At 37.3% G+C, this 19951-nt stretch overlaps 1 protein-coding gene across 1 annotated transcript in view; it reads left to right on the top strand.

Moving 5' to 3' along the window:
- The first annotated feature begins 201 nt into the window (after positions 1 to 201).
- LOC114107175 (melanoma-associated antigen 8-like) overlaps positions 202 to 19951 on the top strand; it is a 34692-nt gene continuing 14942 nt past the window's right edge. Inside the window, exons 1-2 of the mRNA XM_071606101.1 lie at positions 202 to 242; positions 1238 to 1309. Of these exons, the coding sequence (XP_071462202.1) occupies positions 202 to 242; positions 1238 to 1309 (113 nt within the window). The remainder of the gene's footprint in view (positions 243 to 1237; positions 1310 to 19951) is intronic.

Genomic DNA, 19951 nt, shown 5'->3' with positions numbered 1-19951 from the left:
ATCTGCTAGGAATCAAGGTGAGGAACTTTGGTGACAGGGACTGAATGCCATACCTCCCAAAGGAAGGGACCTCAGAGAGCCTGGCTTCCCTTGTAATCTACCCCATTCAGGGTCACTGGAAGTAACTCTGGCTCATTTCTGCCTCCTGGTTTGGCTGAGAGGTTTTATATGTGTAGGGACCTTGGTCCAAGAGGTGATAACATGTCAGCAGAGGGAGGAATCCAGGACCTGCCAGACCCAAGGTATGGACTCTTCATGAGGACTGAAAGTATCCCCATCTCTGACCCAATGGATACCACATAGTATGCCTGGCCACTATACTCAGCCTGAGGAGGCCCTAAGTGGCAAGATCTTCTGCCATGGGCGCAAATATGGGAGATATTCAGGGAGATGGGGTCTTGGTCTAAAGATGTCAGTTCATTTCAGATGGGGTGGTAGTGAGGAAGGGCAGGCGTGGGCATGAGTAAGGACTTGGGTAATCTCCCAGCCCATGATACATTGGACCCAGGTCCAGCCACCAGCCCTGGAGAACCTACACAAGGGCAGTGGGAAACTGTTCACTTCTCTGGGAAGTACCAGGGCTCTTGGGGAAGAGAGGAACCTGATGTGACAGGGTAACTTCATCTTAGCACAGGGATCACTATCTGGTCATCAGACACAGGTGTCCCAGTTTACCCAAGAGTAAAGTGAGGACCCTAGGGGAAGATCAAGGGTCCCAGAATACAGTAGATGCCCCTCAGAAATCTTCCCGTTACCTGCTGTCAGCACAGGAAGCCCAGGCAGGGTTGTAAAGGTTCCTTTATTTTCTGTGTGTCATTGATTTCAGAGAAGTGAAGGCCTCAGTAAGAGGGGATTGGGCTCAGGAAAGCAGAAGGAGGATCTCAGGCATAGCCAGGAGTCAGGTAAGGACAGAGGGAATTTCTTCAGTGGAACACAAGGACCCCGATCCTCACCTGCCCTTTCTTCTCAGCCATGGGACAACCCAGTTCCATTGGCTTTACCTTTCCCTCACTTCCTTTCTGGGTGTCTCACGTAGACAGGGTGTGTTTTAGGATTTGTTAAGGTTTAAGGAAGGTGCCTTAGATCATTAGAGAGCATCTCATACCTAAGGTGAGGACTGAGCCAGATCCTCCATGGCCAGGACACATGGAACCATTAAGTTTGGCCAGCTCTTGCTTCACCTTTGAGAAGGTGTGGCCATATGTGAGGCCCCTCACTGCCTTGTGTTCCTTCACAGGGAGGTGGGCACTTCTTCAGAGTGTCCTTCAGGCCAGCACATGGGTGGTATCCAGGTCCTGCCAGGGGAAAGGTAAGGGCCCAGAGTAAGCAGAGCGGACCATCTACCTCAGAACAGTGGGGACCTCACAGAAGGCAGCCCAGCCCTCCTATCAGGGCTGGTGGATCAGGTTGTGCTTGGAGTCTGCAACCTGTGGGGCCCCTCAGTGCCTCTTACAAGAACTTCTGGAACCAGGTCGTGAAGGTTTTGTATGAGGCAGTGTCCTCAGGTCCTGGAGCAGAGGAGGCCCAGGCAGTATTTGGAGTCATGGTGTGGTGCACTCTGGGAATGTGTATCAAGGACCCCACACTAACAGGACAGAGGGAGTCCCACAGAGCTCAGGCCCCAGAAGCCCTACTATTAACCCTGGGCCTTGTGCTCTGTGGGCTTGCTGTACCCACAGAAGTTGCCTCACTTCCTGCCTCAGGTTTTCAGGAAATAGGCCTACCAGGAGAGGAACTTGAATAGCCCTAGAGCATTGCCCAAAGAGAAGACCTGTAGTGGGCCTTTGTGAGGGGTTCCAAGGGTTCAGTTCTCAGCTAAGGCCCTGACACATACCCTCTCTCCCCAGGCTGGTAAGTCTCCAACACCAAGCTCCTGTCCATCCTCCAGCTTGCTGTCTTAGACCAGAATCATCATGCCTCGAGCCCCAAAGCGTCGGCGCTACATGCTTGAGGAAGACCTTCAGGCCCAAATGGAGAAACAGGCCCTTATGGATGCCCAGGTTTCCACAGATGTGGATGAGGAGGATACTTCCTCTTCCTCCTCCACTTGCTCCTCCTCTTTCTCCGGCTCCTCTTCCTCCATTTCCTCCCCTTGCTATCCTCTGCCACAGTCTGGCTGGGCACAATCAGGAGCCACTTGTCAAAAGAAACTAACTTTATTTTTAGAACCACACACGCCAAACAAAACAGCCTCTCAGGAAAAACCCTCAGAGCCTCAACTGCCACCACCGGCTTTCCACAAGCCTCTCTCTCCCACACAAGCTTCTCTCCACCTCCCACAATCCTCCTGCTCTTGAGGCCGATTGGCTGGGTCACGTGGGCAGAGCCAAAAAAGTCCCCCAATGAGCAGCTCCGTGGTCTGAAAGGGCAGGGAAACAGCCCAATGAGCATCACCGCAGAGGAGCCAATCAGCTAGATGTTGCTGGGGCTGCTGTGAGCCAATCATCAGCCGGCAGCTGGAAGTTTGCTGGCAGCTGGAAGTTTGCTGGGGCCCCTTCGGCTGTGGCTCTCAACATCTCCCCCTCTCTGTTTAAACAACAAGCATGTGACTTAGGGACCATGCCTGCCTTAGGTTGTCCAATAGTACATATGGTCCTTAGGTTGGTACCATTGCAATTGGATCTTACCCGTCACTGACTACCGGTCCAGTATACAGCCACACCTGTGGAGAGGTCTTTGTACCAGCGGGGGGGTGAGGTTCTTTGCCTCACCTCTGTTGGCCCCCAAATTTTAGCTGGACGATCATGACAAGCAGAAGGGAGGAAGATTCACCAAGCCAATTGACGGCTCCTTTTGTAAAAATTGTACCACCAATGACATCATCAGCAAAAATACCCCAACACTACCACAAGTCGTTGCACCAACAGATAGTTCACAATGCATACAGGTGAGCTCACAATGTGTCCAGGCAAGTTCTGCAAGCAGTTCAGTGATGGCTATTGTAGAAGTTGTAGATTGGTTTTATCTTTGACTTCACCAGCACTGGGATGAAGATAGGAATTCTGGCAATAATGGCTAAAGAAAAAAATTATGTAACATTACAGAAGGCACTAAAAGAAAACAATTTTCTTAACAATTTACATTGTCTTTAAGAGAATTATTAAATATAATGAAAAGGAAAGGTGAAAGTAAACAAACAGATCTGTTAACCTTCTTTTTTGTTTACATATTAAAACAATCCTCAACAGTTGTTTACCCAATTTAAATTAAACCATATAAATCACGTGAAAAAACAAAATATTTGGATCCATTTTATCATGAGCGCTCATCATATATGATATATGGACATACATACATTCAAACATATAACACAAAACACAAGTGTGCACACATAATATAATACATACAACACATAACATTATAGTAAAGGCCTTATAACTTTTTACAGGTGAAATCTCCATTGCAATGTTTAAAAACTCTATAGTCAAAAAATAGAACTGATCAGCAAAACATTAACCTAGGTCTGTATGAGCTCAAAAAACAAAATAGAACTTCATGATATGGCAAAGGGCAATAATAAAATAGATATTGAAAAAAGCATCCTGGTTCTGTTGCAGATGTAAGAATAGCCAAACTGGAGTTTTGGATATCAGTTGTTATGGATTTGAGCCAAATCATCTTCTTTTTGGTCTGTAGAAATCGCTTTAGTTAATCTTTCTGGAATCCAAATCGGCTGCTGTTCTCCCTGTGGAAACACATAAACAGACCCCCGACTCCAGACAATTACTGGGTCAGGACCTTTCCATTGTCCTGTTAGAATATCCTTCCAAAGTACCTTGGGCTTATGTACATTTTTTGGACACATATGCAAAATGTAAGGAATTTAAGGAAATTCAGGACTTTTACATTATTCTGTTCCCCTCAATGACTATGGCATGTTGCTCTATTTATTTCAGACTCCTTTTTGGTTATGTTTTTATTAGTGCATTATAATTATACATAAGAGCAGGGTTCTTTCTGACATATTCCTACATGCATGTAGCATAATTTTCTCCACTTCATTCCCCAGTACTTCCTCTTTCCCTTCCATCCCCTCCAACATTCCCTTCTTCTTCAGTCTTCCTTCTATTTGTTTTTAAATGAGTATATTATAATGATGCACAAAGTAGAATTAATTGTGATATATTCATATATTCATCTAGCATAATTTGTCAATTTCATTCCCTAGTGCCTTCCCTCCTCCTTTCCCCTGGATTCCATCCTTTTACTGTTTATTCTTCTATTTTGGTGAGACCAGACACTTTTTTCCTGACTCTGTCACTACACATTTATAGTTGTCTTTATAAAGGCCTTATACATTTTGTTAGGATCTTTTTTTAGGTAATTTTTGGACTTTGTTGCCATTGTAAATGGCATATTGTCTATTAGCTGTTCTACATAGTGCTTTTGTGTGGCAATGATTTTAATTTTGCCATTGTAATCAGCTGTACACCTGGTCTGATGTCTCATTCACTTGAATACTCCACATGAATGTTCCTTTGAATTTTCAAGATAGATAATGATGTTGTTACTCTGCCTTATTTTCCCCCAATATTCATACCTTTATTTGTTCTGATGATCACAGCTCTGGCTTTGTGCCTTAGCCCTGTTTTGAAACACAGAGGCAGTAGCATACATCTACCCCTTCTTCCTGACTTTAATGATAATTCTTCTAACATTTTACATTTAAGCATGTAAGTGATTTTAGCAAGTGGAAGCTTCCTTTTAATATTAGTTGAATAAATGTTTTTACTATGAGCTTATGGTGAATTTCTTTCAAAAGCATATTCTCAACCATTGACATTATGAAATGTTTTCTCTCATCAATTTTGTATGTAAGGAACTAAAATGGAAAGGTTTTTTTCCCTAATGTTTACATCATATTTTCTTGCCTTGAATGATGCCTATTTATTCATTTAATTCATTACTTTATCTGATATGCTGCTAATTTATGTAGGATATTTGATGCTGTATAAGCGAGCTTACCTCAAGGGTTCTTATCATGGGGAGGGGGTTCTTGTCTGGTTTTTGAATCCAGGAAAGCTGGCCTGAGACAATGAGTTGAACTACTGGCAACTTTTGATATGCTATGAAAGAGTCAACAATCAGGCAGTAATTAGTTTTCTCTAACCATTAAGTGGAACTGGCCTCCCAAACTGCCTGGTCCTGGAATATCTGAGGGTGGCTTGAGCTTTGAAAAGTTTCAGTTTATAGAGTTTAATTAGAATTTCATTTTCCTTTTAGGCCAATTTGATCATTTATTTATTTTATTTCTAAAAAGTAGTCAGAGTTACTGGAAGGGCATTATTTATAATGCAAACCTTTCATTACAGAAAGCGTCAAACATATAGTAGAAAGAATAATATAATGAGCCCAGTATACCTGAGCTTAAATACATGGAAGATTTGTCTCCAGTTAGATTCCCCACCTACCTGCTTCTCAGGTACTGGAATAATGTGGAGCAACTCCAAATAGTATGTCCTCTCTAAACAATTCAATATGCACTTCCTAAACATAAGAATTCTTTTTCTCCTTTGGTACCAGGGATTGAACTCAGGGCTGCTTAACAACTGAGCCACATCCTCAGCCATTTTTTTAAAATTTTATTTGACTTTTAGACAAGGTCTTGCTGAGTTGCTCAGTACCTCGCTAAGTTGCTGAGGCTGGCTTTGAACTCAAGATCCTCCTACCACAGCCTCCCAAACTGCTGGGATTACAGGCATGTGCCACCACACCTGCAGATAAGAACAGTTTAATAAAAAAAGCGTAAAACAAAATACTTGTGTTTTTAAATTAAATAAATAACCATCAGTGTACAATTGTTTTACACACTTTTCGATACACTTTTAAGAAGAAAGTTGTGTCCTTGAATGAGTATCTAAATATGGTCCATATAGAGTAATTCTTTGTTATGCCTCTTAAGCTTTTTAAAATTTGTGTATTACCTCTCAAGTTTTCTTTCTCCTTGCAATTCATTTTTTTATTTTGTTGTTGTTGAAAAAGAAAAAAAAAATGTTGTGTTCATTCCAGCTTTCCAAGACTCTGGAGTTTGATGAATGAAACACTGGTGTCTTTTAACATATTCTTCATCCCATAATTTCTAGGGCTACATGGTACTTCAGGCTTATGTTATATGCCCTTCCCTGGTTCTAACATCAGCCATTTCTTCAAGAGGTCTGCTTCCTTCTATAAATGGTTCTAGAAATCTCCATCTGGGTGCTAGAGGTGCTCATTGCAACTTGGGAGTTAGTTATATGCCTCCTCTGCTGACAACACAATGACATGGTCTCTATCATTTGTATATTTAGATCACTCAAATAAAAACTTGTAAGTTATAGTCAAAATAGTGAATATATTCTTCACATCTAAAAGTTTCCTTCTAGCCCATTGTAATTTCTGCCTGCTAGCCTTCCCTGCACACTCATCTCCAAAAATCACTGATCTTCTTCTGTCACCATAGATGAGTTTATATTTTGAGAGCTTTTATATAAAAAGATTTGGAGAAGTATGACTACATTATTTGTTAGGTGCATGCTTAGTATTTTTGTATTGCCAAACTATTTTCAAAAATAGTTGTGTCAGTAAACATTATCACTAGGTGTTACATGGTATGGCCAATCTCCTCAATTTTAGCCATTCTAATGGGCAGATAGTGGTATCTCATTGTGATTTTGATTTGCATTTCTCCAATGAGTACTGATGTTGAGTTTCTGACCATGTGGTAAAACCCTAGTGTAAATATTGTTGAACAAGTATTTTGTAGATGTGATTAACATTTGCAATCAGATGAGATTATAGTCCATAATGTGAGTGGGCTTCACCTATTCAGTTGAAGGCCTTAAGAGCAAAAACTGACATTTCCTAGAGAGGAGAGAATTTTGCCACAATTATGTAACATAGAAATGCTGTGTGAGTAGACACTTCTCAAAAGAATGAATACAAGTGGCCAAGAAATATATATGAAAAAATTGGTCAATGTCATCATTAACCATTATGAAAATGCAAATCAAAACTACAATGAGATAAAAATCTCACCCCAGTTTAATGGCTATTATCAAACAAATAAATAACCAATGCTGGTGAGGATGTAGAGAAAAAAAAATAACTCTCATACACTGTTGGTGGGAATGTATATTAGTACAACCATTATGGAGAACAGCATGGAGGTTTAAAAAAATTGAAAATAAACCCACTCTGTGATCCTGCTATCCCACTTCTGGATATATGTATGTATGTATGTATGTATATATATATATATATATATATATATATATATATATATATATATATATATATATATCTCCAAAAGAAATAAAATCAACATACTGAAGAGATGACTGCATGCCTTTTTTTATTGCAGCACTGTTCACAGCAGCTAAGAAATGGAATCCACCTAAGTGCCTAAGTGTGTTTCATATGGAATATTATTTATCCATAGAGAAAAATGAAATTCTATAATTTTCAGAAAAAGGTATGTACTGGAGAGCATCATGTTAAGGGAAATAAATCACACACGGAAATGCAAGTACCACATTGGCCCTCACATGTAGAAGCCAAAACAGTCAAACTGAATGTAAACTAGTGATTACTAGAGATTGGGAAAGGTAGAGGCTAGATTTAATTAGTGCATGTTGTATGCAAGTGTTGAAATATTACACTAAACACCATTATTATTTACAATTTATACATGGGAATGAAATAAAATATTAAAATAAAAAGAATGGGGGCTGGGGATGTGGCTCAAGCGGTAGCGCACTTGCCACCAGACTCAAAGGAGAAGTGAATTGGGCTCCCCTTTGCTTTTCCACATTGCCCAAAGCAATCTACAAATTCAAAACAAGCTCTATCAAATTTGTGGAAATAGAAAAACACCATAAAACTTGTTGAAAACCTGTTTCACTTCTATTCAACTGGGTACATCCTAGGTCACATGGTAGGTGCTTGCCAGGACAGTGTAGAGGTGTTTGCCCAGATTTCTCATTTCCTTCAGCAGCAGCAGTTACAGCTGCAGCAAAGCTGCATCACAGTGGCTCCCACATCCGCTCTCCAGGGTCAGTTGAGAAAAATGGGGCACTTTTCACGTACCAGTGCACAGTATATTCTCTGCATCAGCTAAGTATAGGCCTCTTTTTGATCTCAGGTTTTTTTGTGCCAAATCTGTTTCTCTGTGTACTCCACCCTCTGTACAACAGTACCTGCTTTTAAAATCTACTTTGACACACCTGTAATCCCAGTGGTTCTGGAGGCTGAGGCAGGAGCATTGCTTAAACAGGAAGTAAGGGCTGGGCTCACTGTGGTTGTGGCTTAGTGGTAGAGCACTTGCCTGGCATGCATGAAGCACTGGGTTTGATCCTCAGAACCATATAAAAATAAAAAAATAAAGATAGTGTCCACCTAAAACTAAATAATAATTTTTTTTTTTTTTTTTTAAAGAAGAGGGGCTGGGATTGTGTCTCAGCAGTAGAGCGCTCACCTAGCGTGCGCGGGGCCCTGGGTTAGATTCTCAGCACCAAATAAAAAAATAAATGATTTGAATAAGGGTATAAAAAATAAAGGTATAAAAAATTTATACATAAAAATAATGAAGGTGGTGAAATTTTTATTCATACACATAAAAAAATTTAAAAAAAGAAAAAGAAGAAAAAAATTAAGAAAAGAGCATAGGGCTGGGGATGTGGCTCAGTGGTGGAGTGACCCTGAGTTCAATTCCTGGTACCCTTCCCCCAAAATCTACTCTGAATGTATAACTATAAAGAACAAATAAAAACAAAAAAATCTACTCTGACACCACAGTAATCAAAATACCATGTATTGGCATAAAAATAGACAATGGAACATAATAGAGATCCCAGAAGTAAATACACATAGTTTCAAACAATTTTAGACAAAAATGTCAATAATACACAATGGAGAAAGCATGGTTTGTTCAATGAATGGTGCTAAGAAAACTAGATATCCACATGCAGAAGAATGACATTAGACACTCATATCATACTGTATATAAAAATAAACTTAAAATGGATTTAAATGTTTTTAAGATCTGAAACTAATAAAAGCTTGTAATAGAAAATATAGGGGAAAATTACATGATATTGTCCTTGGCAAGGTTTTGGTTTTATCTTATTTTTTATTTGTTGTAATTAGTTATATATGACAGTAGAATGCATTTTGAGACATCATACATAAATGGAGTATAACTTCTCATTCATCTGGTTGTAAATGATGTACAGTTACACAGATCATGTAATCATATATGCACAAAGGGCAATAATGTCCCATTTATCCTACTATCATTCCTACCCACATGCTCCCTCCCTTCCCTTCATTCCCCTCTGTTTAGTCCAAAATATCACTTTTCTCGACTCCCCCACACACACCTATTGTGAATTAGCATCCTCATATCAGAGAAAACATTCAGCCTTTGGTTCTTTGGGATTGGCTTATTTCATTTAGAATAATATTCTTTGGTTCCATCCATTTACTGCAAATGCCATAATTTCATTCTTCCTTAAGGCTGAGTAAAATTCCATTGTGTATATATACCACAGTTTCTTTATCTATTCACCTGTTGCAGGATACCTAGGTTGGTTCCATAGCTTAGATATTGTGAATTGAGCTGCTATAAACATTGATGTGGCTGTGTCACTGTAGTATGATGATTTTAAGTCCTTTGCATATAAAACTAGGAGTACGATAACTGGGTCAAATGATGGTTCAATTCCAAGTTTCCTCAGGAATTTTTCCTTAGAATCTTTCCATAGTGGTTGCACCAACTTTCAGTCCTACCAGCAATGTATGACTGTATCTTTTCCCCTACATCCTCATCAACATTTATTATTTCTTGAATTCTTGATGAGTACAATTCTGACAGGAGATAGAATCTCAGTGTAGTTTTGATTTGCATTTCTCTAATTCATAGAGATGTTGAACATTTTTTCATATATTTGTTGATTGATTTTATTTCTTCTTCTGTGAAGTGTCTGTTCCTTAGCCCATTAATTGATTGGGTTATTTGTGTTTATGGTATTAAGTATTTTGAGTTTTTATTTCTCTTGGAGATTAATGCTCTATCTGAGGTGCATGTGATAAAGATTTTTTCCATTCTGTAGGCTCTCTCTTCATGTTATTGACTGTTTCCTTTCCTGTGATCTATTGATTCTTGATTTTAATTCTTATGTTTTAGGAGTCTTGTTAAGGAAGTCAGATTCTAGGCCAACATGGTGAAGATTTGGGCCCACTTTTTCTTCTATTAGGCATAGGGTATCTGTTCTAGTGCCTAAGTCTTTGATCCACTTTGAGTTGATTTTTGTGCAGGGTGAGAGATAGGGTTTTAATTTCACTTTGCTACATATGGATTTCCAGTTTTCCTAGCATCATTTGTTGAAGAGGCTATCTTTCCCCCAGTTCATGTTTTGGGTGCTTTTGTCTAGTTGGAGATAACTGTATATATGTAGGTTTGTCTCTGTGTCTTCTATTCTGTGCCATTGGTCTACATTTTGGTTTTGGTGCTAATACCATGCTCTTTTTGTTATTATGTCTCTTGAGCACACTTTAAGGTCTGGTGTTGTGATGGCTCCTGCTTCATTTTTCTTGCTAAGGATTGCTTTTGCTATTCTGGGTCTCCTATTTTCACAAACGAATTTCATGATTGCTTTTTCTATTTCTATGAAGAATGTCATTGGAATTTTTTATTGATTTTTTTAGTATATGACAGCAGAATGCATTACAATTCATATTATACATATAGAGCACAATGTTTCATATCTCTGGTTGTATATAAAGTATATTCATACCAATTTATGTTTTCATACGTGGACTTTGAATAATGATGTTCATCACATTCCACCATCATTTCTAACCCCCTGCCCTTTCCCTTCCCCTCCCACCCCTCTGCCTTATCTAGAGTTCATCTCTTCCTCCCATGCTCCCCTTCCCTACCCCACTATAAATCAGTCTCCTTATATCAGAGAAAAACATTTGGCATTTTTTTTAGGGGGTTAGCTAACTTCACTTAGCATTATCTTCTCCAGCTCCCTCCATTTACCTTCAAATGCCATGATTTTGTCATTGGCATTTTAATAGGAATTGCATTATATCTGTGTGATGCTTTTGGTAGTATGGCCATTTTGACAATATTAATTCTGCCTATCCAAGAGCATAGGAGATCTTTCCATCTTCCAAGGTCTTCTTCAATTTTTTTCTTTAGTGTTGCTTTCATTGTAGAGGTCCTTCACTTCTTTTGTTAGATTTATTCCCAAGTATTTTATTTTTTCAGGCTATTGTGAATGGGGTAGTTTTCCTAATTTCTCTTTTAGTAGAGATGTATAGAAACACATTTGATTTATGGGTATTAATTTTATATACTGCTACTTTGCTGAATTCATTTATTAGTTCTGGAATGCTTCTGGGGGAATTTTTTTGATCTTCTAAATATAGAATCATGTCATTAGCAAATGGTGATAATTTGAGTTCTTTTTTTCCTATTTGTAGCCCTTTAATTTATTTCTTCTAATTATTCTGGCTAGTTTTAAAGATTTTGTTGATTAAAAGTGGTGAAAGAGGGCATACTTATCTTGTTCCACTTTTTGGAAGGGATGCTTTGAATTTTTCTCCATATATAATTATATTGACCTTGGTTTAGCATTGATAGCTTTTACAATGTTGAGATATATTCTTACTATCCCTAGTTTTTCTAGTGTTTTGAACATAAAGGGGTGCCATATTTTGTCAAATGCTTTCTCTGCATCTATTGAGATGATCATATGATTCTTGTCTTTAAGTCCATTGATGTGATGAATTACATTTATTGATTTCTGTATGTTGAACCAACCTTGCACCCCTAGAATAAACTCCACTTCATTGTGGCACACTATTTTTTAAATATGTTTTTGTATGTGTTTTTCCAGAATTTTATTGAGAGTTTTTCATCTATGTTCATCAGGGATATTGGTCTGAAGTTTTCTTTCCTTGATGTGTCTTTGTTTGGTTTTGGTATCAGAGTTATACTAGCTTCATAGAATGACTTTGGAAGGGTTCCCTCATTTTCTATTTCATAGTATAATTTGAGAAGTATTGGTGTTAATTCTTCTTTGAAGGTCTTGTAGAAATTGGCTGAGAATGCATCTGGTCCTGGGCTTTTCTTAGTTGGTAGGCTTTGGTGGCATCTTCTATTTCATTGCTTGAGATTGATTTGTTCAAATTGTATATGTCCTCCTGGTTCGGTTTGGGGAGCTCATATGTCTGTAGAAATTCTTCAATGTCTTCAAGATTTTCTATTTTATTGGAGTATATATTTTCAAAATAGTTTCCAATTATATTCTGTATTTCAGTAGTGTCCATCATAATATTTCTTTTTTCATCATGAATTTTAGTAATTTGAGTTTTCTGTCTTTCTCTTCATTAGTGTGGCTAAAGGTTTATCAATTTTATTTATTTTTTCAAAGAACCAACTTTTTGTTTTGTAAATTTTTGAATTCTTTCTTTTGTTTCAATTTCATTCATTTCAGCTCTGATTTTAATGATTTCCTGTATTCTACTGCTTTTGGTGTTGATTTGTTATTTTTTTCTAGGATTTTGAGATGTAATGTTAGTTTTTAATTTGTTGACTTTCTATTTTTTTAATGAATGAGCTCACTGCAATGAACTTTTTCTTAACACTACTTTCATGGTGTCCCGGAGACTTTGATATGTTGTATCACTATTTCTACTTACCTCTAAATATTTTTTTAATTTCCTCTCTGATTACTTCTGTTATCCATTTATCATTCAATAGTATATTATTTAGTCTCCAGGTGTTAAAGTAGCTTCTATTTTTTGTTTTATTGTTGATTTTTAATTTCATTCCATTATGATCTGATAGGATGCAGGGTATTATCTATTTTTTTTTGTATTTGTTAAGAGCTGTTTGTGGCCAAAAATATGGTGTATTTTAGAGAAAGATCATGTTTTGTTGAGAAGAAAGTTTATTCAGTCCTTGATTGATGAAATATTCTATATAAGTCTAAATTGTTAATATTGTTAATTGTATTCATTAGTTCTATAGCTTCTTTATTTAGTTTTTGTTTGGAGGATCAATCTAGTGGTGAGAGAGGCATGTTAAAGTTACCAAGTATTATTCTGTTGTGGTCTGTTTGATTTTTGAAGTTGAGAATGGTTTGTTTGATGTATATAGATGATTCATTTTTGGAGCATAAATATTTATGATTGTTATGTCAAGTTAATGTACAATTCCCTTAAGCAGTATAAAATATCCTTTGTTGTCCCTTCTGATTGGCTTGAAGACCATTTTATCTGATATAAGGATAGAAATCTCTGCTTATTAAGAGATGCATGTGAGTTATATGTTTTTTCTCATCCTTTCACCTTCAGTCTTTGGTTGTCTTTGTCTATGAAATGAGTCTGTTTCTTGGAGACAGCATATTGTTACATCTTGTTTTTTAAATCCAATCTGCCAGTCTATGTCTTTTGATTGATGAGTTTAGGCCATTAATGTTCAAGATTATTATTGAGATATTATTTATGTTCTCAGTCATTTTGGTTTATTTCTAGTTTTTTTTTAATATAGAGAGAATTTTTTAATATTTATTTTTTAGCTTTCAGTGGACACAACATCTTTATTTTTATGTGGTGCTGAGGATCGAACCCAGTGCCCTGCGCATACCAGGCGAGCGTGCTACCACTTGAGCCACATCCCCAGCCCTATTTCTAGTTTTTAATTTGAATTAGTTTCTCCTTTGATCTACTATTCCTTTAATATAGTTCCTCCCTTCTCTGGTTTTTATTTCATGTTCATGGAATATTTTCTTGAGAATATTCTACAGTATAGGCTTTCTTGTTATGAATTCTTTTAATTTTTGTTGATTATGGAAAGTTTTTATTTCATCTTCAAATCCGAAGTTTAATTTTGCTTCAGAAAATATAGGATTCTTGGTTGGCATCCATTTTCTTTCAGAGCTTGGTATATGTTATTCCAGGACCTCTTAGCTTTGAGTGTATGGGTTGAGAAATCAGCTCAGATCCATAATGGTTTCCCCTTATATGTAGTCTGATATTTTTCTCTCACAGAGAGAAAATTCTATACTTATTCTTTATGCTAGGCATTTTCATTACAATGTGCCCTGATGTGGGTCTGTTGTAATTTTCTACATTTGATGTCCTATATGCCTTTTGTGTTTGGTTTTTCATTTCATTATTTAGATTTGAAAAATTTTCTAATATTATTTCATTTAAAAGATTGTGCATTCCTTTGGTTTTTATCTCCACGCCTTCATCTGTCCCAATAAATCTTGAATTCGGTTAAGATTTTCATGTTATCCCAGAATTCCTGGAAGTTCTGTCCATGGTTTCTTAACATATTCTCTCTGTGGTCAACTGTATTTTCAAGATTATATATTTTGTCTTCATTGCCTGGGGTTCTGCCTTTCAAATAGTCTATTCTGATGGTGATGCTTTCCACTGAATTTTTAATTTGGTTTATTGTTTCCTTCATTTCAAGAATTTCTGCTTTTTTTTTCAGAATCTCTATCTCTTTATTGAAGTGGTCTTTTACTACTTGTATTTGCTTTCTTACATCATCCTTTACTTCACAGATCAGTTTAACTATGCACATTCTAAAGTCCTTCTCTGACATTTCTTCCACTGTGGAGCCAATGTATTCTGTTATTGAAGTATCTTGGTTTGTTTGGGGTGTTTTTTTCCCCTTGCTTTTTATGTTATTTTTGTGTTTACCCATATAATAGTATTGATCTGAGGCAGCAGTTTCTATCCTTTAGACTTATAGTGTCCCTGAAGGTTTCCAGTACCTTACTGTTTAGGGGGAGACAAGTAATAACAACAACCAATGCAAACAATATACAGCATTAAACCAAATATTTCCTACTATGATATCTATAATGTCAATTATCATAATAAACAGAAATAACATGATCAGTTATTGCTTATAATAAAAACAGAATATAATCAGTTATTGCCTATAATAAAAACAGCAAGTTTGCAAAAGGGTTTACATTTCAAGTGTTGGACAGAGAGAGAACAAAAATAACATCAGATGTGATGATTATGAGGGATGAGGATGAAAAACAGAAGTAAAATATTAAAGGAAGAATGAAAGAGAGAGTAATAGAGATTGGTTGTTAGCAGAAGAAAAGAGAATAAAGGGAAGTGGGTAGAAGAAAAAATATAAAGCAAAAATTTAAATTAAAAAAATAAAAACAAAAGAATACAAAAAAACCCTAAAATATAATAATCAAACATCCTAGTTCACAAAAAACTAATCCATGTAAAATAACTGGCTTCAAAAGTGCTAGAAATGATAAAACAATAAATATGAATATGTATAAAAATCCATGTACCATTAAAGTCACAATAAACAGTGAAAAATAATACAAATAAAAGAAAAAAATCTTGATGACAAGTTAAAGTTGGAGTTCAAAATATTCTCAGTTTTTCTTCTCAGCAGTTTTAGGTGGGGTCTTCTGGAGTATGATGCTCTACCCTCTGGATTGCTGCAGTGAGAGAGGCAATCCTGTAGGTGAAGTTCCTGGAGGCAGGGTTCAAGCTTAGGTGGGCTCCAGGCCCTTTGCTGAATGCTAATTGGTTTGGAGATTTTAAATCAGTGCACCTCCAGTGCCTAGTACTTACAGGTCCATGCTGGAAGACTTTACCCCAGGGATCTTCCCTAGGTTCCACTTGTGTGGTGGGGGAGCAAAATAGACACCTACATCACTTGCAGACCCCACATTTCCTGGTCTCAGATTCAGTCTCCAATCTCTCCTGTCCTTTCCCTTCCAAATTCCAGACCAAATGTGTTTCTCCCAGCCATTCCTGCAAGCAGTCAGATTGGAAGGGGAGGGGAAAAGCCTGGTAGTTTTCTGTGACCAGTTGTCCCCTGTGTAAACCTTTCTCCACACTTGATTTTCTCCTGGTCACTTAAGCACACGCAATGTTGTGCAGCATGTGTTTATTGGGCCTGTAGTTCCAGGTTTGCCAGGAATTGGATTCCTCTTTTGCCGGCCCTCGCTGCAGCTGCAAAATGATTCCTTCCTTGGTTCTCCCCATGCCACCTGGAAAGATGGTGGCTCTGCACCCCCCCCCCCCAAACACAGATACAGTACAGCATGTCCTTCAGGTTTGTCAGGCAATATCCTGGGTCTCTAAACACTCTGTACCCAGACAGGCCTTGGGCCTCCCACAAGTGTGGGTTCCTTTAAGTCCCTTATCCCTCCACTGTGCTCACAGAGGGACCTCTCTGCTGGAGCTTCCAGTATGACTGTGGCAGTGGCTGTGCCACTGGGGATGTTTTCCTTATTTTATTATATCCAACTTTCTTTGTCTCCAGTCTGCTTTGAATGTCCAGTTTTAGGTTCCAGTAAAGGCTCCTTTCCTTTTTTTTTATTCACCCACCTAGAGGAGAAGCTGACTGTCTATTTTCTTGGTTTCACCCCATGGAGCAGCCAGGAATGCAACCGACTATATTCAACCATCTTGGATCTCTCAAGGTTTTTTGTTTTTAATATGATTTCAAAAACATATGAAACAAAAGCAAAAATTAGATAAATGGGTTTAGATCAAACTAAAAACTTATGTACAGCAAATGAGACAATGAATAAAATGGAAAAGCAACATAAGCAATATAGGAGTATATTTGTAAATCATATAGCTTATAATGAATTAATCTCCAAAATATACAAAGAATCCAAAAATAAGAAAATGAATTCAATTTAAAAATGGGCAAAGAAACTAAAATTTTTGTATCTGAAGACACACACATGTCCAAAAAATACATAAAAATGTGCTCATAATCACTAATCATTAGTGAAGTGCAAATGAATAACAAAATAAGATATTATCTCATACCTGTCAAAATGACTAATAAAAAAAGGCAAGGGAAAAGAAGTGTTGTTGCAGATGTAGAGAAAAGGGAACTTTTGCACACTGTTGGTTGGGATATAAATTAGAATAGCCATTATGGAAAACAGCATGCAGATTCCTCAAAAGACTGAAAAGAGACTATTATATTATTCATAAATCCCACTCTTGGATATATATCCAAAATATGAAAATTAAATCAGTCTCTCAGAAATATCTGTACTTGCACATTCATTGTAACATTATTATTATTATGTTGGTACTGGAGATTGATCCCAGGGGTATTTAATCTCTGAGCCACAACCCTAGCTCTTTTTTGTATTTTATTCAGAGCACTGAGTTACTTAGGGCCTCAATAAGTCGCTGAAGCTGGCTTCAAACTCATGATCTTCATGCTTTAGCCTTCCAAATGGCTGGAATTACAGATGCCACTATGTCTGGATCATTGTAACATTATTCATAGTAACTGAGGTATATAATCAACATAAGTGTCCATCAATGGATGCCAATGAATGGATAAAGAAAATGTGATACATGACCCCCCCCCACACACACACACATGCACACACACACGCTCACATGCACAAATACAGGATATATGTATATTGATATACTTTTAAACCATAAAAAGAAAATTTGTGACAACATGGATGAACTTGGAGAGCATTATGCTAAGGGATATAAACCCAAAAGAGGAAAACTATTAACACGTGATCTAACTTATATGTGAAATCTAAAAATGCTAAACTCCTAGAAATAGTAGAAGATTGGTAACCAAGGGTCATGGAGCTATTGTAAACTTTCAGTTATATGATGCATAAATTCTGGAATTCTAATGTATATCACGCTTACTATGGTTACTAAAACTATACTGTATTTTATACTTAAAAATTTCTAAGAGTAGATATGAGATGGTATCACCATACCACACCCCAAAAAATGGTAACTGTAAGGTAAAGGATGTGCAAAGTAACTTGATTGTAGTAATCACTTCATAATGCAAATGTACATCAAATCTTCACATTGCCAGGCATGGTGGCACACGCCTGTAATCCCAGTGGCTTAGGAGGCTAAGGCAGGAGGATTTTGTGAGTTCAAAGCCAGCTTCAGCAAAAGCAAGGCACTAAGCAACTCAGTGAGACCCTGTGTCTAAATAAAATACAAAATAGGGCTGGGGATGGGGCTCAGTACTCAAGTGCCCCTGAGTTCAATCCCTGGTATCAAAAAAAAATCTTCACATTGTGCACCTTAAATACATACAATCACATTTTTCAATTATACCTCAATAAAGCTAGGAAGAGAAAGGGAGAGGGGAGAGAAAGAGAGAATTTTAAAGAAAAATAAATCCAGAAGACGATAGATTCACCAAGTATGGCCCAGTCCCTCCTTGTACCCTTTTGGTACAGATTGAATTCAAGGAAACTTAGAGGATTGGAGGTACATGTCAGATTGGTTTTTGCTTTCTGGTTTGCAGAATCCAGCCACCCATGATTCCTTCCCAGGCATAGACACACCTATCTCTGGAAGGTAAGAATGTATCTGATGCAAGGAAGACATGGGAGTGACATAGGCCTCCTACAGGGGTTCAGGAGTATACAACACTCAGCAGACTCACAAATTCCCTTCCACTGACTTTCAATTGCTTTTTATCCAGACCCACAGTTATTTCTGGTTCCAAGGTACCTACCTAGAGACTACTGCTGTGCTAGGGAAAGCAAAGACCATAGGGCCTTGGGAATGGCAGGAAAATCCAGCAAGAGACTCAAGTGTTATCTTATGACTTAACTATTCCACTCCTAGATATATACCCCAAACGACTGAAAATGCATATTCAAACAAATAATTTTACATGTATATTCATAGCAGCATTATTCAGAAATAGTGAAATAGAAGCAACTTAATTGTCTACATAGAATAAATGTATAAACAAAATACGGAATATACATAAAATGGAGGGCTTTTCAGCCTTTAAAATTAATGAAGTATTGATACTTAATACAGTGTCACTGAACCTTGAAATATGTTAAGTGAAAAAAGACAGAGGCCAAAATACATATTGTATTTATATAAAATATCCAGAATAGGTAGATCAATAGACAGAAAGCAGATTGATTCTTGCTTAAGGTTAGGGGAAGAAAGAATGGGATGTGACTTCTTTAAGGATAGGTGGTTCCTTTTTGTGATATGAAAATATTCTACAACTAGGTATTGATGATGGTTTTACAACTAAGTGAATATACCAGATACTACTGAATTACACTCTTCAAAGTGTTGAATTTAGGGAATGTGCATTTTTTATTGTTTGTTTATTTTGGTTTGTAGTGCTGGATATTGACCACAGGGCCTCATGCATACTAGACAAGCACTTTACAACCAAGTCCCATCCTCAGCCCATGTGCACTGTATTTTTAAAAAAGAAAGTATAATGACAACTCAAAAAATTGGAATGGTATGGAAAGAGCAACAACAGAGAGTTCTTTGGTAGTGCGACCCTACAGAGACATGTGAAAGTCACAAAGGAAAGAAACTCTTGGAAAACACACCAACATCACAGAACCTACAGTATACAGAGGTAAAGCAGATCTCCACGGATGGTTTTTGAAGCTGGAAGCAGAAACAAAACCAAAACTCAGCTAAACTACTGAAAAAATCGACTATACCCCATACACTAACAACTTAGCCGAAGAAGACATACTATAATTTATATGTCTAAATATTTACACAGATCTTCATTGTTCTACACAGGAGGACTGCCATATCAATAAACATTACAAACTATTTAAAAGTCAACAACCATCCACTCACTGCTAAGAGAAAAAACAATAAACAAAACTGGACAGGACTTCAAAAAACAACTTTAAAAAGAATTGTGATTAGGGCTGGGGTTGTGGCTCAGCGGTAGAATGCTCACCTTACATATGAGAGATCCTGGGTTCGATCCTCAGAACCACATAAAAATAAATAAATGAAATAAAGTTATTGTGTCCAAGCACAACTAAAAAAGATAAATATTAAAAAAATAATTGTGATTAATATGCTAGTAATCTAGTGGGGATGTGGTAGGGACTTCTTGAGAACAAAGAATATAACATGTCACCATCAGTAT

Source organism: Marmota flaviventris, chromosome X, assembly GCF_047511675.1.
Source record: "Marmota flaviventris isolate mMarFla1 chromosome X, mMarFla1.hap1, whole genome shotgun sequence".
NCBI lineage: Eukaryota > Metazoa > Chordata > Mammalia > Rodentia > Sciuridae > Marmota > Marmota flaviventris.
This window is presented reverse-complemented; position numbering and strand designations above follow the sequence as displayed.